General features: G+C 42.6%; 2 protein-coding genes across 2 annotated transcripts in view; one reads left to right on the plus strand and one right to left on the minus strand.

The window, feature by feature from the left end:
• Positions 1–3,314: 3,314 nt before the first annotated feature.
• LOC108795344 (centrin-1) lies at positions 3,315–10,357 on the minus strand. The gene is made up of 5 exons (XM_018566579.1): positions 10,275–10,357; positions 8,268–8,426; positions 6,571–6,699; positions 5,426–5,563; positions 3,315–3,611 (listed from the first exon to the last, which is right to left on the minus strand). Exons 1-5 carry the CDS (start codon positions 10,275–10,277, stop codon positions 3,522–3,524), a joined length of 519 nt encoding a protein of 172 aa, XP_018422081.1. The 5' UTR covers positions 10,278–10,357; the 3' UTR covers positions 3,315–3,521.
• Positions 10,358–10,501: 144 nt separating this feature from the next.
• Positions 10,502–17,446, plus strand: part of NSDHL (NAD(P) dependent steroid dehydrogenase-like) — a 16,655-nt gene continuing 9,710 nt past the window's right edge. The window contains exons 1-2 of the mRNA XM_018566578.1: positions 10,502–10,669; positions 13,922–13,969. Coding sequence (XP_018422080.1) covers positions 13,949–13,969 — 21 coding nt within the window. The 5' untranslated portion in view covers positions 10,502–10,669; positions 13,922–13,948. The remainder of the gene's footprint in view (positions 10,670–13,921; positions 13,970–17,446) is intronic.

Genomic DNA, 17,446 nt, shown 5'->3' on the forward strand with positions numbered 1-17,446 from the left:
TTTTCTGTTGACCGCTTACTCTAGATGAGGCCGAACCAGTGATCTATAAAGTGGCACAATTATAGACTTGTCACTGCAAAACATTCCCCTCTTAATACAGGACAGGATCCTACTTTCTTTGTTTACCGCAGCTTGACACTGCGAGCTGTTATTCAGACTGTGGTCTACAATGACCCCCAAATCTTTCTTATTCGCTTTCTTATTTTTAACCCCAAAGTGCACAACTTTACATTTATCTACATTAAACCTCATCTGCCATGTAGTTGCCCACTCCCCTATTTTATCCAGGTCCTCCTGTAATGTTATAGTGTCTGATTCAGTGTCTATTACCCTCCCGATTTTGGTATCATCAGCAAACACTGAAACATGTCTGTTTACCCCCTCCCCAATATCGTTAATGAATAGGTTAAACAGCATGGGGCCCAGTACAGAACCCTGTGGCACGCCGCTCATGACCCTAGCCCACTCCGAGAAGGAGCCATTTATCGATACTCTTTGTACCGGTTCCTGTAGCCAGTTTTCTATCCATGTACACACTATTTTGTCCATGCCCATAGACCTCAGCTTGTGTAGTAAACGTGTATGTGGTACCATGTCAAATGCTTTAGCAAAGTCCAAATATACCACATTCACTGGCCTCCCTCCATCCAGATTTCTACTTACCCCTTCGTAAAAATTTAGCAGGCTAGTCTGACTGGAACGGTCTTTCCTAAATCCGTGCTGGTTGTCATTTACTATGTCATTACCCCGAACAAATTCTAATAAGTGGTCTTCAATCATGCCCTCTAACACTTTACAAACTACCGATGTAAGGCTAACCGGTCTGTAGTTCCCCGGATGGCATCTGGACACTTTTTTGAATATTGGAACTACCGAAGGAGAGAAGCTGATTGGTTGCCATGCACAGCTGCTCCAGTTTGGACAGATTCCCCCATTGCCATCTTTGTGAAAGAGATGCTGGCACTCTACAATTTCAGCACTAGCTTCTCAGTTTGGATCTTTATTAATTTAATGAACTATGCCTGCAAAGCATTCCTTCAAATGCTCCAGTTTCTACTCACAATCCAACATTCGTATAGGGTAATGAGTATTTTTTATGTTTTGAGGGCCATAACCGCTCTAGGTGATTAAACTGCTTGCAAAATTCTTCCAGGCCAGGCCTGTAAATGCATTTTATACTCTGATCCATTCTTGTGGAGAGCTCTGGACTCGTATTTTGGACTAACTGGCATAACTGTTTCTCCGCCACATCCTCTGGTTCCTTCCTCTGACACTTACGCCCCTGCAGTGTTCAGTAGTGACGGAGGAAGGAACCACAGCTTGCAGGGGTGGGGGTTGAGACACAGGCATCTGACACCCCTGGAAGAGTCATAACAGAGAAAAGGCCGGTGACAGAGCACACTGGAGAGCTGAGTATACTGTCTATTTTTGCAGGAATCAGTTTTCGCCTCTCTTTCCTTTTAGTGTGCTAAAAACACCCATGCACAAAATAAAATAAACAAAACAACTTTAATTAATTTCTGAATATTTTCTCCATGCAATTAAGTAGTAACTATTTTGGGTTTGTAAACAGGATAAGAATACAGAACAAGAATACAGAACTAATTTATTATTGAAATGCCCTAAGCTTACTTGTATATCTAGTAGGTATTAGGCCAAATGAATATGTCTAGGGCTGAAGTGTGATAATGGCTGTGGAACTTATTTGGTTACAAATTATGTAACGATAAAGATTATGTCATTTACTGCTTACCAAACCAACACAGAAACCACAGGATCTCTCAAGAAAGACAACTGATAACGCTGAAAAACAGATGACACTCAACATTTATGTAACACAAGATAAATATTTGTACAGGTTTTCTCTGAATAACATAAATATATATATTTAAAAACACATATGCAGCACGGAGTTTTCAGAAATTCTCTTAATATTCTCCACTGACTTATTTTCGGCAGTGCCAAAAAAACGAAACAAAGGAAATCACATTTCTGTACAAAAATAATACAGTTAAAAAGGTACCACACACACATTCAGATATTTTTGGTCAGCTCAAACTTCTTTTTTTAAAACACATCCGCAATATTATCACCACTTAAAAACTAACACATTACATAAGGGCAGATGTGGCAATTAAAAAAAAAAAAAAACACAGCCAAAGGCAGTTAAGAATAGTTGTCTGGTTCAATAAAGGAAAATAAATGCTTCTTACCACTCTGAGCAGTATACCCACCAGGAAGGATTCTCTCCCATCACAGATCTATCAGAAGTGGCAGCAGGAAATGCTCAGATAAAATGTGTCCATTCAGATACCATGGTGTTCATTTAAGATCATTATACTCAAATGAACAAATCAGGAAACTGTTTCACCTGCACCTCCCCTTTTTATAAGGAGCTGAAGATACCGCAGTCTGCACAGAGTGGGAAGAGGTAGAATGGGGACTGTGGAAAAGCTGTTTAAGATTTTATATGAAAAATAATTGTTTAAAGGGAACCTACACTTTCCCCATTTAAGGCAAAGTAGCTGGTTTGTATGATAGCCATGCCTCTACATTGTTACCTTCACTTCCCCACCAAGGCTCACAGAAGTGTCAGATTGGCCTAGTTGGATTTTTCCCAGATCTAGGGAACCACCTTTACCTGATAACGTCAGGGCTTGGTGACGAACTGCTAAGGTACTGATCACTGCATTGTGGAAGGAAGGGAAACAAAAATCACAATTCCACCATAAACGGAAGCACTGAATATTTAACAGGCCTCCAGCAGGCGAATAGTATCCTGAGGGAGTACAGGAAGTATCAGCAGCAGAGGGGGGCTATCAAGTGAACCTGCTACTTTCCCCTGCTAAGCTACAGGTGGGTGCATTCTAAGCGGGCAAAGTTTTGGGACTTCCTGGAAGTAATGGAACTTTCTCACTCTATCACCCATATTTCTATTGGCCAATAGAACTGTGTTGGCCAATAGCAGAGAACGGGAAGGCTCTGACATTACCTTAAAGTGTCAGAACTCTGTAGCTCAGGTGTAGACGGGGCAACAAAGGATGCTGCAGGCACTTTATATTTGCACAACACAGCTACCAAGTCTATGGATAAATATGTATTACAATTCAGTTCAGAGCAGCTTGGGGTGACTAATGAATGCTGTTTTGATGTTGGTTGCCAGCGATTACTGCTGCTCCCAGAACTTTGATATTGAAAATAGCATTCTATTCACAATTTTTAAGTCTTTGTTTGGGAAAGTACTTTTAGGTAAGGATAATAAAGCTCAAGTGGCCACCACCACTAATAACAAGGATACGCTTTATACCATTTTCCTTGTTTTTAAATTCCTTGGTACATTAGGAAACATGGCAAATGGTTCTGATTGGCACATTATGTGGTGATAAGATGCCCGCTGTGCTATATTATCTGAAAGGTTGGCAGAATTACACAATTGTGCTTTCACATCTCAGTTCCTCTGTACTGAAGACATGCTTTTCACTGAGGCAGGAGGATGGTGAAATCACTTCTTGAAGGACGGCTCAGTACAGACTGGTCTTCTTCATTATTCTGAGGAACTCCTGTTCATTCACTTCCCCGTCTCCATCCCGGTCAGCTTCATCAATCATTTCCTACAGGAAAATAAAAGGATGAATGAAAATGACAAAGCTGGTAATGCAGTGTTGGAAGCAATGTTGGGCAGGTCAACCTATGGGCCTCTGTTAACAGACTTCTGTTCACTTCTAACTAGTTCTGCATCCCCATACAATTCTATGGGCAAGCGAAATCCGCTTGAAGCAAGTCAAATGCAGATCAGAAGGTGGTCAACTGCAGGTCAAAAGCAAATCAGCACAAGTTGTTGAATCTTATATGAAATTCGGGAAACCCGAACTGGGCAGCAAATGCTTTTGAAGTCTATTGTACGAACAACCCTGCTGTTAAATTCTGGCCGTCTTCAAAAGCAAACAAATTATTGTCAAAGAAGGGCATGGGGAGCGAAACCGTGCCAGGGGGCACATTTAATAAATCAAAACATTTTTTTAAATATCATACAGTGAGGAGAGAGTCCTTTTAATGCTACTTTGAGGGCAACATGAACAAAACACCAAACCTGTAAAAGCATCTCCCAAGTATGTAATTTACAATACTTGGGAGATGGTTTTAGGTTTACAAATAACCTCTAAATCCTCGAATACGATACATTAGCTTTTGTATTTGTTCTTTCAAGCTCAGAGTGATGCGCTACCCGAAGGTCCCACGTTATGCGAACATTAACCCACAAATAAATGTAACCCCTTGTTAGTACGCTCACCTTTTTTTTGTTGGGATCCCCTGTAACAATAAGAAGCCCTTCCTGCACCAAATAATACGCGTGATGACATCAATTGTTTCACTTTAACAGTAGAAGAACCAAATGCAACATCTACTTGTTTCTCCACTGCACAGTTATGCTAAAAACCTGAACTTTAGGCAGATGTATTGATAAAAAAATGTATCTTTGAAATCCATTAGCCTAAAAACCTGAAATAGCCATGATATTGGGCTTCTGTAAATCTCTGCACAGCAGGACACAGAGTGGGTGAGGGGTGGGGAGGCAGCAATAGGAGCCAATGAAGCTCTGCTCCAGTACACATGTGCTGAGAGGGAACATACTGACCCTAGGAGACAGCATAGTGAGCAGACGGGTGACCTTATCAGTCTTCTGCTGTTCCTTCATTGTCCAATCAGCATTCAGCAGCATGTCCGGGTCCCGCTACAGTGGAGGTCCCAGGACTGACTATGCTGTTTAGCAGCAGTTTATTGTTCACAAGACTGGCTCTGGAAAATTAGAAATCCTTTAGCCGGTAAAACAGTTACAATGTGTATTTCAGCTGTGTCATTAGGTGTTCATCTGAAGTTCTGCTTTAACCAGTTGACATCCGCGGTGTTAAACCCACCTTCCCATCCAGGCCATTTTTCAGTATTCAGCGCTGCGGTACTTTAACTAGCCTCAAAGTTCTCTTTTACATACAGAAATGTAAATACCTATGTGTTAAAATATATTGAATAACATTCTATCTTTCCTCTACTAACATTATTAGTGACTCTCCTTACAGACTGCTTAACACAACAAAATAATAAGCTGTTAATGTGCAGAGATCATATGTGCCGATTCTGCTAACTGCTGCTCTCTGCTGGATGAACTTAGTTACTACCATCTTACCAAAATGTTGAGTACCAGGAAAAGTAGTTATTATTATACAGGATTTATATAGTGCCAACAGTTTGCGCAGCGCTTTACAATATAAGGAAGACATTACAATCACAACACAATTCAAGAAAAGATGGTAAGGAGGGCCCTGCCCCTGACTGCTTACAATCTAAAGCAGCTAACCAGAGATGATGGGAAATCAAGTTAATAAACAAAAAAAGTTCCAAATCATTAATCAACCATCTGACAACAAACCTGCAGCTCTTCATCGGTCAGATTCTCTCCAAGCTCCTTTGCAACTCTTTTAAGATTTTTAAAAGATATCTTTCCAGTTTCATCATCATCAAATAACCGGAAAGCCTTCATGATCTCTTCTTTTGAATCTTTCTCAGCCTGGAGGAAAAGGGGATTTTTAAATCAATAGCGAATAATGATTCAGTCATAAACCAAGTGATCTCAACAGGCATTAGTTTAGTTGCTAAACCTACAGTAAGAAGATGGCAACTATGCAAATTGATTAACGGGAAAAAAGGCGTGACGTGTAGGGTCCTCCTCTTTTTCACCTGGAAGTGGGTGGTCCTAGATCGTGGTGGGCAACTCCGGCCCTTCGGCTGTGCTTTAACTACAAATCCCATCATGCTTCTGTGACCTGTGGCTGTCAGTCTTGCAATTCCTCATGGGACTTGCAGATCCACAATAACCGAGGGCCGGAGTTGCCCACCCCCTACCTTAGATGATGCATAGAGCAGCGGTGGTGTGATGACACCAACTGATCTCTGTCACTAATATAGAAAATAAACTGCCCCTTGCAGCAAAGACATGAAATGCTCACCATTCCTATTGATCTCTGCAAAAGTGAAGAGAAACCATTATCTGATGACTTTACAGAATTCGACACATACAGGATTCCTGGTGCACAGTTGACCTCAGTGGTTCGTTCCACAGGCTTCTTCGTCCTGTAGTGATATAGGGGCCGACAGCAGAAACCACAGTGTGTTGCAGGGGACCAGGAATTCTACAGCAGTTAATCTTTAGTCAGCAGTTTCTCTTCACTTCTGCAGAGACCAGCAGAGGGTGAATATTCCTTATCTACTTTACAGAAAGCATCAAGTGTTTGCAGGACAGGTTAGTATTCCACATTAGTCTTCTCCACAGACAGCCGTTTATTTTGAGTATTTATTAAAATAAAAGTCACTTTAAGCAGAAAACCTTTTTCACAACAAAATGATCAAGACAATTCCAGCACTGACATCATATCGTAATATAACATTTCTGTGTCCAGCAAACCTGATCCCTACACAAATGAAAGCTAGAATGCAACTGCTCGCTGTGGATACAGGAGATCCTTTGCGTTGTGAAAAGGTTTTCTCTCTCCATTGAAGTCAGTATGTAGTACTCACCATCTTCTGGGTCATCGAAGACATGAAGTCATTGAAGCTGATTTTGCCGGTCCCCTCCTTATCAATATCGGCAATCATCTTCTTAATTTCCTCTTTCTTGGGCTCAAATCCAAGGGCTCGCATGGCTACCTGTAATGGTTCTATTATGTTAGCATTCAAGGTATAACATTTTAAAAAATACATTCTGTGCTAACTATAGTTTATATAAATGCTCACACTTATAGTGCCCTATATACATCAGAGTAATATATTCAGTTTCAGTACAACACATTGAAACACATCATTTTCATCACTTTCAATAGATTTATTCCAAACTTATGCCAACCTATGATTTGTTTTTCTGCCTGTTTCAGGCTGGCTGCGGTGCAATGCCGCTCAGTCTTTAAAGTGACAATAAACTCAGGAGTTAAATGAGAACTATGACGTGAGTGCTTTTCACTCATCCTCATAGTTCTAGCCAACCTGTGACAATGAGACTGTCACAGGTCGGCTCAGTAGATCGGGAGGTGAGCGAACACATACCTTAGTGTAAAGGAGATTGTACAATCAGATTGTAACATGTGTGGTGAGCTGTAGGCTTAATAAAACACACATGCCAATAGAGGGCTGTATTTGTCATAGAGACAAAATCTAGCGCAGGAAGTAAAAGGGTGAAACACCAAACATCAAATTGTACAAGCTATATTAACTTTTACTGTTTCCTTGATCAGCCTGGGACATTTGGGGCTAAATTCAGCAATAGAATGTGAATAATGGGTCCAGGAGATGTGGAGTCAGAATCTTTATAGTTCAAGAAACATAAAACATCTCTTATTTCTGTTGTTTGATGGTCTGCAACGAGGTTCGAATCCCATGTTTGTGCTGTGACTCAGATCCATCATAGTACCCCCTTACATTGGCTGTCCCCATCAGAGTGCCCCCTTACATTGGTTATCTCCATCATAGTGCCCCCTTACATTGGTTATCCCCATCATATTAGTAGCTAATGTAAGGGGGCACCCTGATAGGGCTCTCCATCAGAGTGCTCCACAACTTTGGTGGTCCCCATCAGAAGGCCCCCTTACATTAATTGTCACCTTCAGTGTGTCCCCATATCTTTTCTTATCAGGCTAAGAATGAGAGCTGGTAGGCAAAGCAGGCTGCAGGTCTGGGCAGAAGAAGTTACTCCTCTGTACCTCCTGTGATGCTGGGGACGGGGCATGTAGGTGACATCATTGGTTGCGAGGACGCTGGTGGTCCGGATGCACCAGTTTCAGAGTCTCTGAGACAGTCACATCCACTGTCAGCAATAATCTAGCATAGATGTAATGATCGCAGTCCAGACAGAACAGTCACTCTATCCGTGTCTAGACCGCAGTTTGTCATTAGGTGATCCCTGCTCTACACTAACAGCAGAGTAAAGCTCCCTCTATGACCAAAACTCATATTTGCCATTTATGTTTTGCTATGCTGCTCAAATGTTTCTGTATTACATACCCCTGTTCATAACACTAACTAAGATGATTTTGTTATATAAATCAACAATAATTAGAATTAATAATAATGACAACTATAAAATAAACAGCTAAGAAAGAGATGAGAGACGCGACTGAATGTTAGATAGATGAAAATGAACTCTCAGCAGTCGCAGAATACATTATGTGATATTTGTACTGAGCATGTATATCTGTGGAACTCATGTGTACTGAAGACGTCACCTTTAGTTCCTTCACATCGATGGTTCCTGTGCCATCAGTATCGAAAAGATCGAAGGCCTCTCGAATCTCCTGCTTCTGCTCCTCAGTCAGTTCCGGCTTTGGGACGACCTTCTTCCTCTGAGTTGGCACTATTAATGATGGTTTCTTGTAGTTGGAAGCCTGCATGTCAGCAAAATGAATACACAACCAACAATCGAGGAAGATGATGTGTTACACTTTTATTTTTGCTGATTTAGATTCAATATGAAGAAATTTTCTGTCCTGACATGTAATGTTTCTTTCCATTCAGTCTGTCTGAAGCAACATTTAATATGCCTTAAAGGAGAACTATGGGGTCAGTGTTTTTCCCTATAGTTCTCCTTGGGGTAACGGGAGGACACAAACTACCGTCCTCCCGTCACCCTAAGCTCGGTATACCGCGAGCTGTACTGAGACGCCGCACCTGGAGCGGATCCCGACTTAGATGACGGGATCCGCCAAGCTGCGTGAGTGACAGCTGGCTCTGCCTATCTAGAGGCAGAGCCAGCTGTACCCGCCCCCTCCCCCGTCCGTTCCGCCAGTCAGCGCTGGCAGATCGGAGCGGGGAGAGGGGAATCCAGCCCCTCCCCCTGTCACGGCAGAGAGCCGTGACAGGATCGAGAGGTGAGGGAACCCGGTATGTTTTCCCTCACCTCCCGATCTACTGAGCCGACCTGTGACAGTCTCATTGTCACAGGTCGGCTTAGAACTATGATGTGAGTGGAAATCACTCATCTCATAGTTCTCCTTTAGGCAGAGCCAGCTGTTAATCCCGCAGTTGGGTGGATCCAGACAGTATTGTCGGGATCCGTCCCGGCTGCGGCGTCTCAGTATACCACGAGCTGTAGCTCGAGGTGTACTGAGCTTAGGGTGACGGGAGGACGCTAGTTTGTGTCCTCCCATGACCCTTAGGAGAACTATGGGGAAAAACACTGACCCCATAGTTCTCCTTTAAAGCAAATGCTACAAACGGTAAAGTGAACTTTTGCCATAATGTGGACACATACTTGCACATTATGGCGCATTTACCTTACAAGTGTGTTCTCCTGCAGTGCTGACCCATCTAGTTTTGCCTGTAGATAAAAAACTGTATTTTTTTAAGGGCGGGGGGGGTTTTGAATAAAGTTGGGGATTTAGAGCTCACATCTTTCTCTGTCCCCACTAGGTAGATTCATCCTTCCTTTTTGTCCTTATGACCACTGTCAGCCAGTATTCCCACCTGAGCGTTCCAGGAATGTGCATCTCGTTTGCGCAGTCGTGCGCTGAATTTCCCGCACGTCCCCATTGAATTCAATGGGGCCTGAACGTGCGACAAACGCGGCACAAACGCTCACATAGCAAATTTTGCGGCACATGTTCTACATTTTTGCGTGCAAATGCTGAGGAAAAACACACGTTCCTGGCCGTGATTGGGGTGCCATTCGAAATGAATAGCAAAACAAGCACGTTTCATGATTTGCAGCATTTCTGTCAATGTGCGCGGTTTTGTGTGCGTTTGCCGCTCGTTCACAGAATGCTCAGGTGTGAATGCGGGCTTAGGAAGACAGAAAGTAATAAGAATTCAACATTTTGGAGATATCATCAGAACGAATAGTGAAGATAAATCTTGCAATGGGGACACATGATGGCCAAATATTGTGTACAATCTCCATATATATCATACATTCTCCTCATTCTTTGACATGATTCCCCTATGTGATCATTTGCAGTGCAGGGATAAGCTAACCATGGTATCTACAGTAATATGTGATGACAGCAGCCTATGTGAACCAATCTTGCTGCACCTGGATGTTGACTTTGCAAACCAATCAGAATCCTTTTTTATTAGCCAGCTGCATGTTTACTAACACAAGGTAAAACCCAATTGGTCCTTTTCTTCTCCAGTTTAAAAAGGCCCACCATACCATCTCTGCCCTGTCAATCACTGGGCCATGCCATGCATCTGTACAACCACAACCTGCTCATAGATTACCATTACACATCACTCACCATGTTGCACAGGCCTGCTATTTCTCTTCCGCTGCCCACCCGCCTCCTCCTGCACTCTGCACAAGCCGTTGATTGTTAGCCAATCACAGTCTGGGAAATGAAAAAATAATTTTCTTATTGGTGGGCTTTTAAAATCCCAGCCAATAAGCTAAAAAAACATTTTTATTCAGAGCGAGGCTTGGAACCCGCTCCTGTATACATCGGCGCAGAATGGTGACGTTTAGATCGGTTGCCAAGGGTACCGCTTTCGTGTAAGGCTATTGGTTAGAGATGTGACAGCTCCACCAATAGGGAGTGAGCGCCTGTTCTCTGCTGATTCTCAGCCCATGTCTGTTATGTTATCATAGGAGTGTAAGCTTATCGTTCGCTATCTGCAGGGAGACGGTGCTGGACAGGTGAGGAGTTCTCCAAGCTCATTGTATGTGGCTATGTTGGCCGTTCACCAGGGAGAGAATCATATTATATTTGGGATGCTATGAGCTAATCAGAATGAAAGTCCTATTTGTGATCTGTCATTTTCTAATGGAGGTTTGGATCTGATTAGTTGCTATGGTAATACAGACAGATTGAGGGGAATTTATCAAAACTGGGGCAGACAAAATCTTGAGCAGCTGTGCATGGCAACCAATCAGTTTCTCTTTCATTCTCAAATTTTAACTGAACAAACTGAAGTTAGAAGCTGATTGGTTGCCATGGACGACTGCTCCAGATTCTGTCTGTTCCAATGTTGATAAATTCCCCCCATTGTATTTGTTGCACTTGTAGGGCTGACATTTTTTCTGCATCACTAAACCTTCCACATCGCTGTGTATTGAACAAGATTGAAGATTGTACAATCAGATTATAATGTGTATGGTCAGCTCAAAGTGGACACATTGTATTCCGCTACCATCCGCAAAGGTAAAAAGCTCACCTTGTTTTTGTTTTTTTATTAATTAATTAATTGATTCCAATCCATCCCCTGACTAGGTGAGAATGATGTGTCCATGCTTCCAGAGCAGAGTGGGCAACTCTGGCCCCCCAGCTGTGCATTAGGCCCCGTTCCCACTGCCCGATATGCAAATCGCGCGTTTGTTGCGCGATTTGCATATTGCGCAACATCGCGAGATTTGCAGCGCGATATCGCGTTCAAGCTTGCATTGAGCAAGCTTGAATCGCGGCTAAATCCGCTCCAAAAAGGGTCCTGCTGTAGCGACCCGCGACTGGGATCGGGAGGTGAGCGAACACATACAGGCGTTCGCTCACCTCTCGATCCTGTCACGGCTCTCTGCCGTGACAGGGGAGGGGCTGGATTTCCCCCTTCCCGCTCCGATCCGCCAGCGCTGACTGGGGGAGGGGGCGGGTACAGCTGGCTCTGCCTCTAGATAGGCAGAGCCAGCTGTCAGTCAAGCAGCTGGGCGGATCCCGGCACAATTGTCGGGATCCACTTCAGCTGCGGCGTCTCAGTATACCGCGAGCAGTAGCTCGCGGTATACTGTGGCGTCTCAGTATACCCTGTTTGGGTGTTCCAGTACATGTGTATGAGCCAATCTAACTGTGAGATTAGAGACCCATGCTAAATTATTTATTACATAAGGACAGTATAATTTTTTTATCTAAATTAAATGGGGTCAAGTTTGTTAAAGCGACCCTTACACTCAAAATCAAATTCAAACCAATGCATCCCTCTATGTATGATGATTAATAATGTCAGGTGTAGAATGCTGTGATTGTGAGATACTTACACTTGCAGAGCATTCACTTCCTGCTTTGAAAGTGTAAATGACTTTAGTTTGCCAAAGCAATACAAACTGGGATTGGCTTGTCATTGAAATAAGATCTCATTCATGGAAAAGATAATGGCTGTGAGATCTCGCGAGATTCCTCTTTACAGCATGCACTGTGGATCGATAGTTTCCTTTTATCATATGCACATGCACAAGAATAGCGGTGCATCGTCAGTAGGGGGTGTGGCTGTGGTAAAAAATGAATGATTTACCTTGCTGAAACATGGCCGTCTGCTGCATTGTGGCACCGAAATTTAAACATAAAAAAGGTATTTATAAAAGAGGATAGAGCGTTTTAAATGTGTTTTATTTGTTTATTGTTTATAAATGCTTATGGGAATGTTTTTTGTTTTTTTTTAGATATTCTATACTGCAGTGTAACGGTTTGCTTTAATTAATCAAATAGGGATGCATTGATACCAGTTCAGATACCAGTGCCGATACTTGGAATTTTCATGAGAACTACCAGGGTTGCAGCGGCTGCAGCTGGGACCTGGCTCTGGCGCTCCACCACTGTCCTGAAATCATTAGTCTGTATTGTTTTAGAAAAACGGTCACATGACAATAAACAAAAATGTATCAGTACTTGTACTTGCAAAAATGGTATCCGTGCATCCCTTTATTTATAAAAACAATATCATACATTAAAACAGAGATGTACAAATCCCAGGAGCTCCGTGTGCTCCTTACAAATGACAGCTGCCTCCTAACTTTTTTTTTGAGTTTTTCTCTAGTCTAGTCTTGGAGCTGGAAAAGTATCTGTACTTGTACCGAGTACGGTACTTGGTATCTGTGCATCCCTATCATCAGATCACATTGGCTGTGTCAAATCCTTTCTGCTCCCTGTAAAGATGAATGCCTGTACTAATGTCAGGGCCAGGTCAAATTCTACCACTAGTGGCCCACTGCTGAGGTGAGACAACCACTTCCTCTAATGTGAGTCATTCCCTCACTGGCCTCCTAACATTACACAATCCTGCTCACTAATGATGGAACAAATCTATAGGACAAGGTACGTGCTGTCTTAGCTGTCCTGTCACTGGCGACTTGCCATCAGTGACCGGATCGCTTTTCTGACATGAGCCTATGGCAGAGATGGACAAACTCCAGAAGCCAGGTAGCCAATGCTCCTTGAATTTTACAGCTGGTGTCTAACTTTTGAGGTTTTCTCTAGTTGTTGTCAATGGAGCTGACTCCTAAATACATCCTGCTGGCTCCTGGATTGGACATGCTATCTCCCGAATTCCATATACATTTGCCCATCCCAGCAAGGGCTGCCCTATTTCCTGTGACAGCCATGTAATCAGGCTGTCACTGTAGATCATAATGTCCAGGAATCTTGGTAGCATAGAGTGCAATTAGTGTTCAATTGTACTTTTGTATGGAGCAACAATGCTGTGTGTGTGCACTCTGAGTTCAAACTTGTCATATAGTGCTTAAGAGATCCCTGTCATTCTATTATTGAATAATATTAGGGATCAAATAAACCCAGGAAAAAAATGTAATTGAATTAAGTTGCCTCATTTCAGAACAGCACTCCGGCCAGTACTGCGCAGCAATCTAATCACTAATCATATGGTTTGCATTGTACCATGTATTTGGGTCTTACTCAAGCAAGGTATAACAGATCAGCAGAATGCAAGGAGATGTCATTGACTTCTGTGGCAGAGCTGAAAGTAAGTCATGTGACATCCCCCGTAGATTACAATGGTACCAGTATAACCAGTCACTGAGCCGGCCTACCTGTGTGGTCAAAGGTGATACAGTGTTATATTACAGGCTATGTGATCTAGCATGGATACTCTTTTACAGACAATTGCAATATTTCCTTGCACAATTTAAATGGTTTGAATGATTCTTATCTTTTCATTTTTTTTCTAGGTTGAAGTTGTATAAATTGTCTCTGAAATGGCAACACGCTTACGACCCGTAAGTATTTTCAAATATTGCTGGCCTTTGACTTAAAGAGCCACTGCTCCATAAGTTTGTATAACCTGGCAGAAATCATGAAATTGATATTGCAAATAGGACTGATTATGCCAAAAAAACTGTCTTTTATTTAAGGATAGGGATCATATGAAGCCATTTATTATCACATAGTTGTTTGGCTCCTTTTTTAAATTATAATGATATCAGAAATCAACCAAGTGGCCCTGATCAAAAGTTTACATACCCTGGAATGTTTGGCTTTGTTACACACAAGGTGACACACACAGGTTAAAATGGCAATTCAAGGTTAATTTACCACATCTTTTTAAATTGCAATTGTGGCTTTTTAAATTGCAATTAGTGTCTGTGTGTAAATAGTCAATGAGTTTGTTAGCTCTCATGTGACTGCACTGAGCAGGCTAGATACTGAGCTATGGGGAGCAGAAAATAACTGTCAAAAGACCTGCGTAAGAAAGTGATGAAACTTTATAAAGATGAAAAAGTACCGTATTTTTCGCTCCATAAAACGCACTTTTTTCCCCCCAAAAGGGGTGGAAAAATGTGTGTGCGTCTTATGGAGCGAATCGCTATCGCCGGACACCCGGGACATGCAGTTTCGGGTGCCGGCCGAGTAGTTTATGTGTACATTTAGCCATGCTCTGGACAAGCAGAGCTAAATGTACAGTGGGAGCCGCCGCTCGTTTATTACAAGTGATCTAATCAGATCACTTGTATCAAATCGAGCGGTGGCGATCGTAGCTTCCCAGCCAGTCAGCATTGAGCCTGTCAAGCAGCACGGAGCTGGCTTTCCGGCCAATCAGCATCAAGCCGGCTGTTTGGCTGTTTTCATTCAGCCCTTTTGGCTGTAGCGTATCAAGCTTGTAGATCAAAATAAGTTCACGCTGCAGTGTCACATTTAGCAGGTCACAACCCTTTTGGGTTTTTTAACCTTTTCAACTACTCTAAACCGAAGTTGTGAGCTTCTTTGATTTGCCTCCCAAAATGACGTGCCACAGGTGAAAAATCTGATGTGCTGACATCTCTCTGGTGTTTGAAGCTTTTTCTAGTTCCTTGTGAGGTCTGGCCAACATAATCCAAACCATATAGGCATTTGAGAAGATAAATGACATTAGTAGTAGAGCAGTTGGTAAAGGTGGGTGAAGGGAATTTTCTCCCTGTATGGGGATGTGTGAAATATTGTCCTTTTTATTACACAATTACATTGCAAATAGTGTCCACTAGGATACATGACCTGGAGCAACTGCTGCATCCACAATCCGCTCATACCTGCATTGTCATTCTCCTCAGCGCCAGCACAGTCTGCATGGACTACTATGTCCTGAAATGTGCACAAACGTCTATGTGCAAACATAGCTGGGTCTCCCCTGCAGTCTTTTAGAGAGTCGGCTTCCCAGCCAATCGGGAAGCGGGTCACTACCCGCCGCCCGGCTTCCTGATTGGCCGGAAAGCTGACTCTATGCTGTTTGGCCGACTCCATGCTGATTGGCTGGGAGGCCAGCTTCCCGGCCAATCGGCATCGAGCCGGCCAAACAGCATGGAGCTGGCTTCCAAGCTAATCAAGAAGCTGGGCGGTGAGTTATAACCCACCGCCTGGCTTCCTGATTGGCCAGGAAGCCGGCTCCATGTTCTCTCACAGCAACGCCGGTTCCGGTATTGGGGGGTAAGTATGGGAGCATTTGGGCGAGTACGAGTATTGGTGCATCCCTAATACAGAGAGAAAAAGGTGTACAGTGGCTTTGATCTGTTAAGCTTTGAATTGATGACATGTATGTGTTTCTGTACAGCCTGTTCGGTTTATAACATCCCATGTTAAACAAAGGGAATCTAATCTAGTAGCTTTCTTCCATGGACTAGTGGACAGGAAATCAGCCATGAATATAGCTCCTCAAAATGCTTATATATTTTGTTTATGAGGAAGGTACAACCCCAATTCCAAAAAAGTTAGGACGATGTGTAAAATCTACATAAAAACAGAATTCAATGATTTAAACTGAGAAAATGCTACATTGTAAGAATAAAATAAGGTAATTTTGAAATTGATGGCAGCAACACGTCTCAAAAAAGTTGGGAGAGGGCAACAAAAAGCTGGAAAAGTAAGTGGTACTAACAGGGCCGGATTTACTCCCTCTGCCGCCCCAAGGCCAGGTTCCACAATACGCCCCCTCCCCAATTCTCTGCTGCCCCGAGGCCCGGGCCTCGGTGGCCTTGTGGGAAATCCGGGCCTGGGTACTAACAAGGAAGAGCTGGAAGAACATTTTGCAACTAATTAGATTAATTGGCAACAGGTCAGTAACATGATTGGGTATAAAAAGAGCATCTTAGAGAGTCAGAGTGTCTCAGAAGTAAAGACGGGCAGAGGATCACCAATCTGTGAACAGCTGCGTCTAAAAATTGCCCAACAATTTCAGAATAATGTTATTCAATGTAAAATTGTAAAGACTTTAAATATATCATCATCTACAGTACAAAATATGATCAAAAGATTCCGAGAATCTGGAGAAATCTGTGCTCAAAGGGACAAGGATGAAACGCAATATTGGATGCCCATGATCTTCGGGTCCTTAGATGGCACTGCATTAAAAGCAGTCATGATTCCGTGATGGACAGAATCATGGAATACTTCCAAAAATCACTGTCTGTGAACAGAGTTTGCTGTGCCATCAAAAATGCAAGTTAAAGTTCTATCATGCAAAGAAGAAGCCGTATCTGAACATGATCCAGAAACGCAGCTGTCATCTATGGGCCAAAGATCATTTAAAATGGTCTGTTATAAAGTGAAACACTGTTCTGTGGTCAGACGAATGAAAATGTTACATTCTTTTCGGCAGCCATGGGCGCCAGGTCCTCTGGACTAAGGTGGAGAGGGACCTTCGAGCTTGTTATGAGCTCTCAGTTCAAAATCCTGCATCTCTGATGGTATGGGGGTGCAATAGGGTGTATGGAATGGGCAGCTTGCACATCTGGAAAGGCACCATCGATGCTGAAAGATAAATCCAGGTTTTAGAGCAGCATATGCTGCTCAATTTTCTCAGTTTAAACCTTTTTGATAAGTTTTCTATTGTGAATAAAATCTGGGTTCATGAGAATTGCAAATCATTGAACTCTGTTTGTATGTAGATTTTACACAGCGCCCCAACTTTTTTGGAATTAGGGTTGTAAGATTTCTTGCACATTGTATACGTATTCTGTAAGTTTTTGATGTTTCGCAAGACGCTCACCTTGTGAAAATCAGGTGCTGCATGAACTGTCCATCAGATGGGCGTTTATGCCCCATTTTCTGACCATCCTAAAATAAAGTCGGTCAGAACACTGTCAGTGCCAGGCTTTCTTGATCTCTGTGTTTGATCATGATGTATGCACAAAGTACAAAAATGTAAATACTGCTAGTCTCCTAGAGAAATATAAACTGAAAACAGAGTTTTGATGTACATTTTTCTATATATATATATATATATA

This window comes from Nanorana parkeri, unplaced genomic scaffold (genome assembly GCF_000935625.1).
Source record: "Nanorana parkeri isolate BGI_ZX_2015 unplaced genomic scaffold, ASM93562v1 scaffold960, whole genome shotgun sequence".
Taxonomy (NCBI): domain Eukaryota; kingdom Metazoa; phylum Chordata; class Amphibia; order Anura; family Dicroglossidae; genus Nanorana; species Nanorana parkeri.

Bases quoted from the DNA above. Each gene is read 5' to 3' on its own strand.
- LOC108795344 (XM_018566579.1), bottom strand. The intron at 6,700-8,267 runs GTGACGTCTTCA...GAACCATTACAG, and splicing joins TCGATGTGAAGGAACTAAAG to GTAGCCATGCGAGCCCTTGG. The intron at 5,564-6,570 runs GTGAGTACTACA...CTTTTCCTCCAG, and splicing joins CTTCGATGACCCAGAAGATG to GCTGAGAAAGATTCAAAAGA.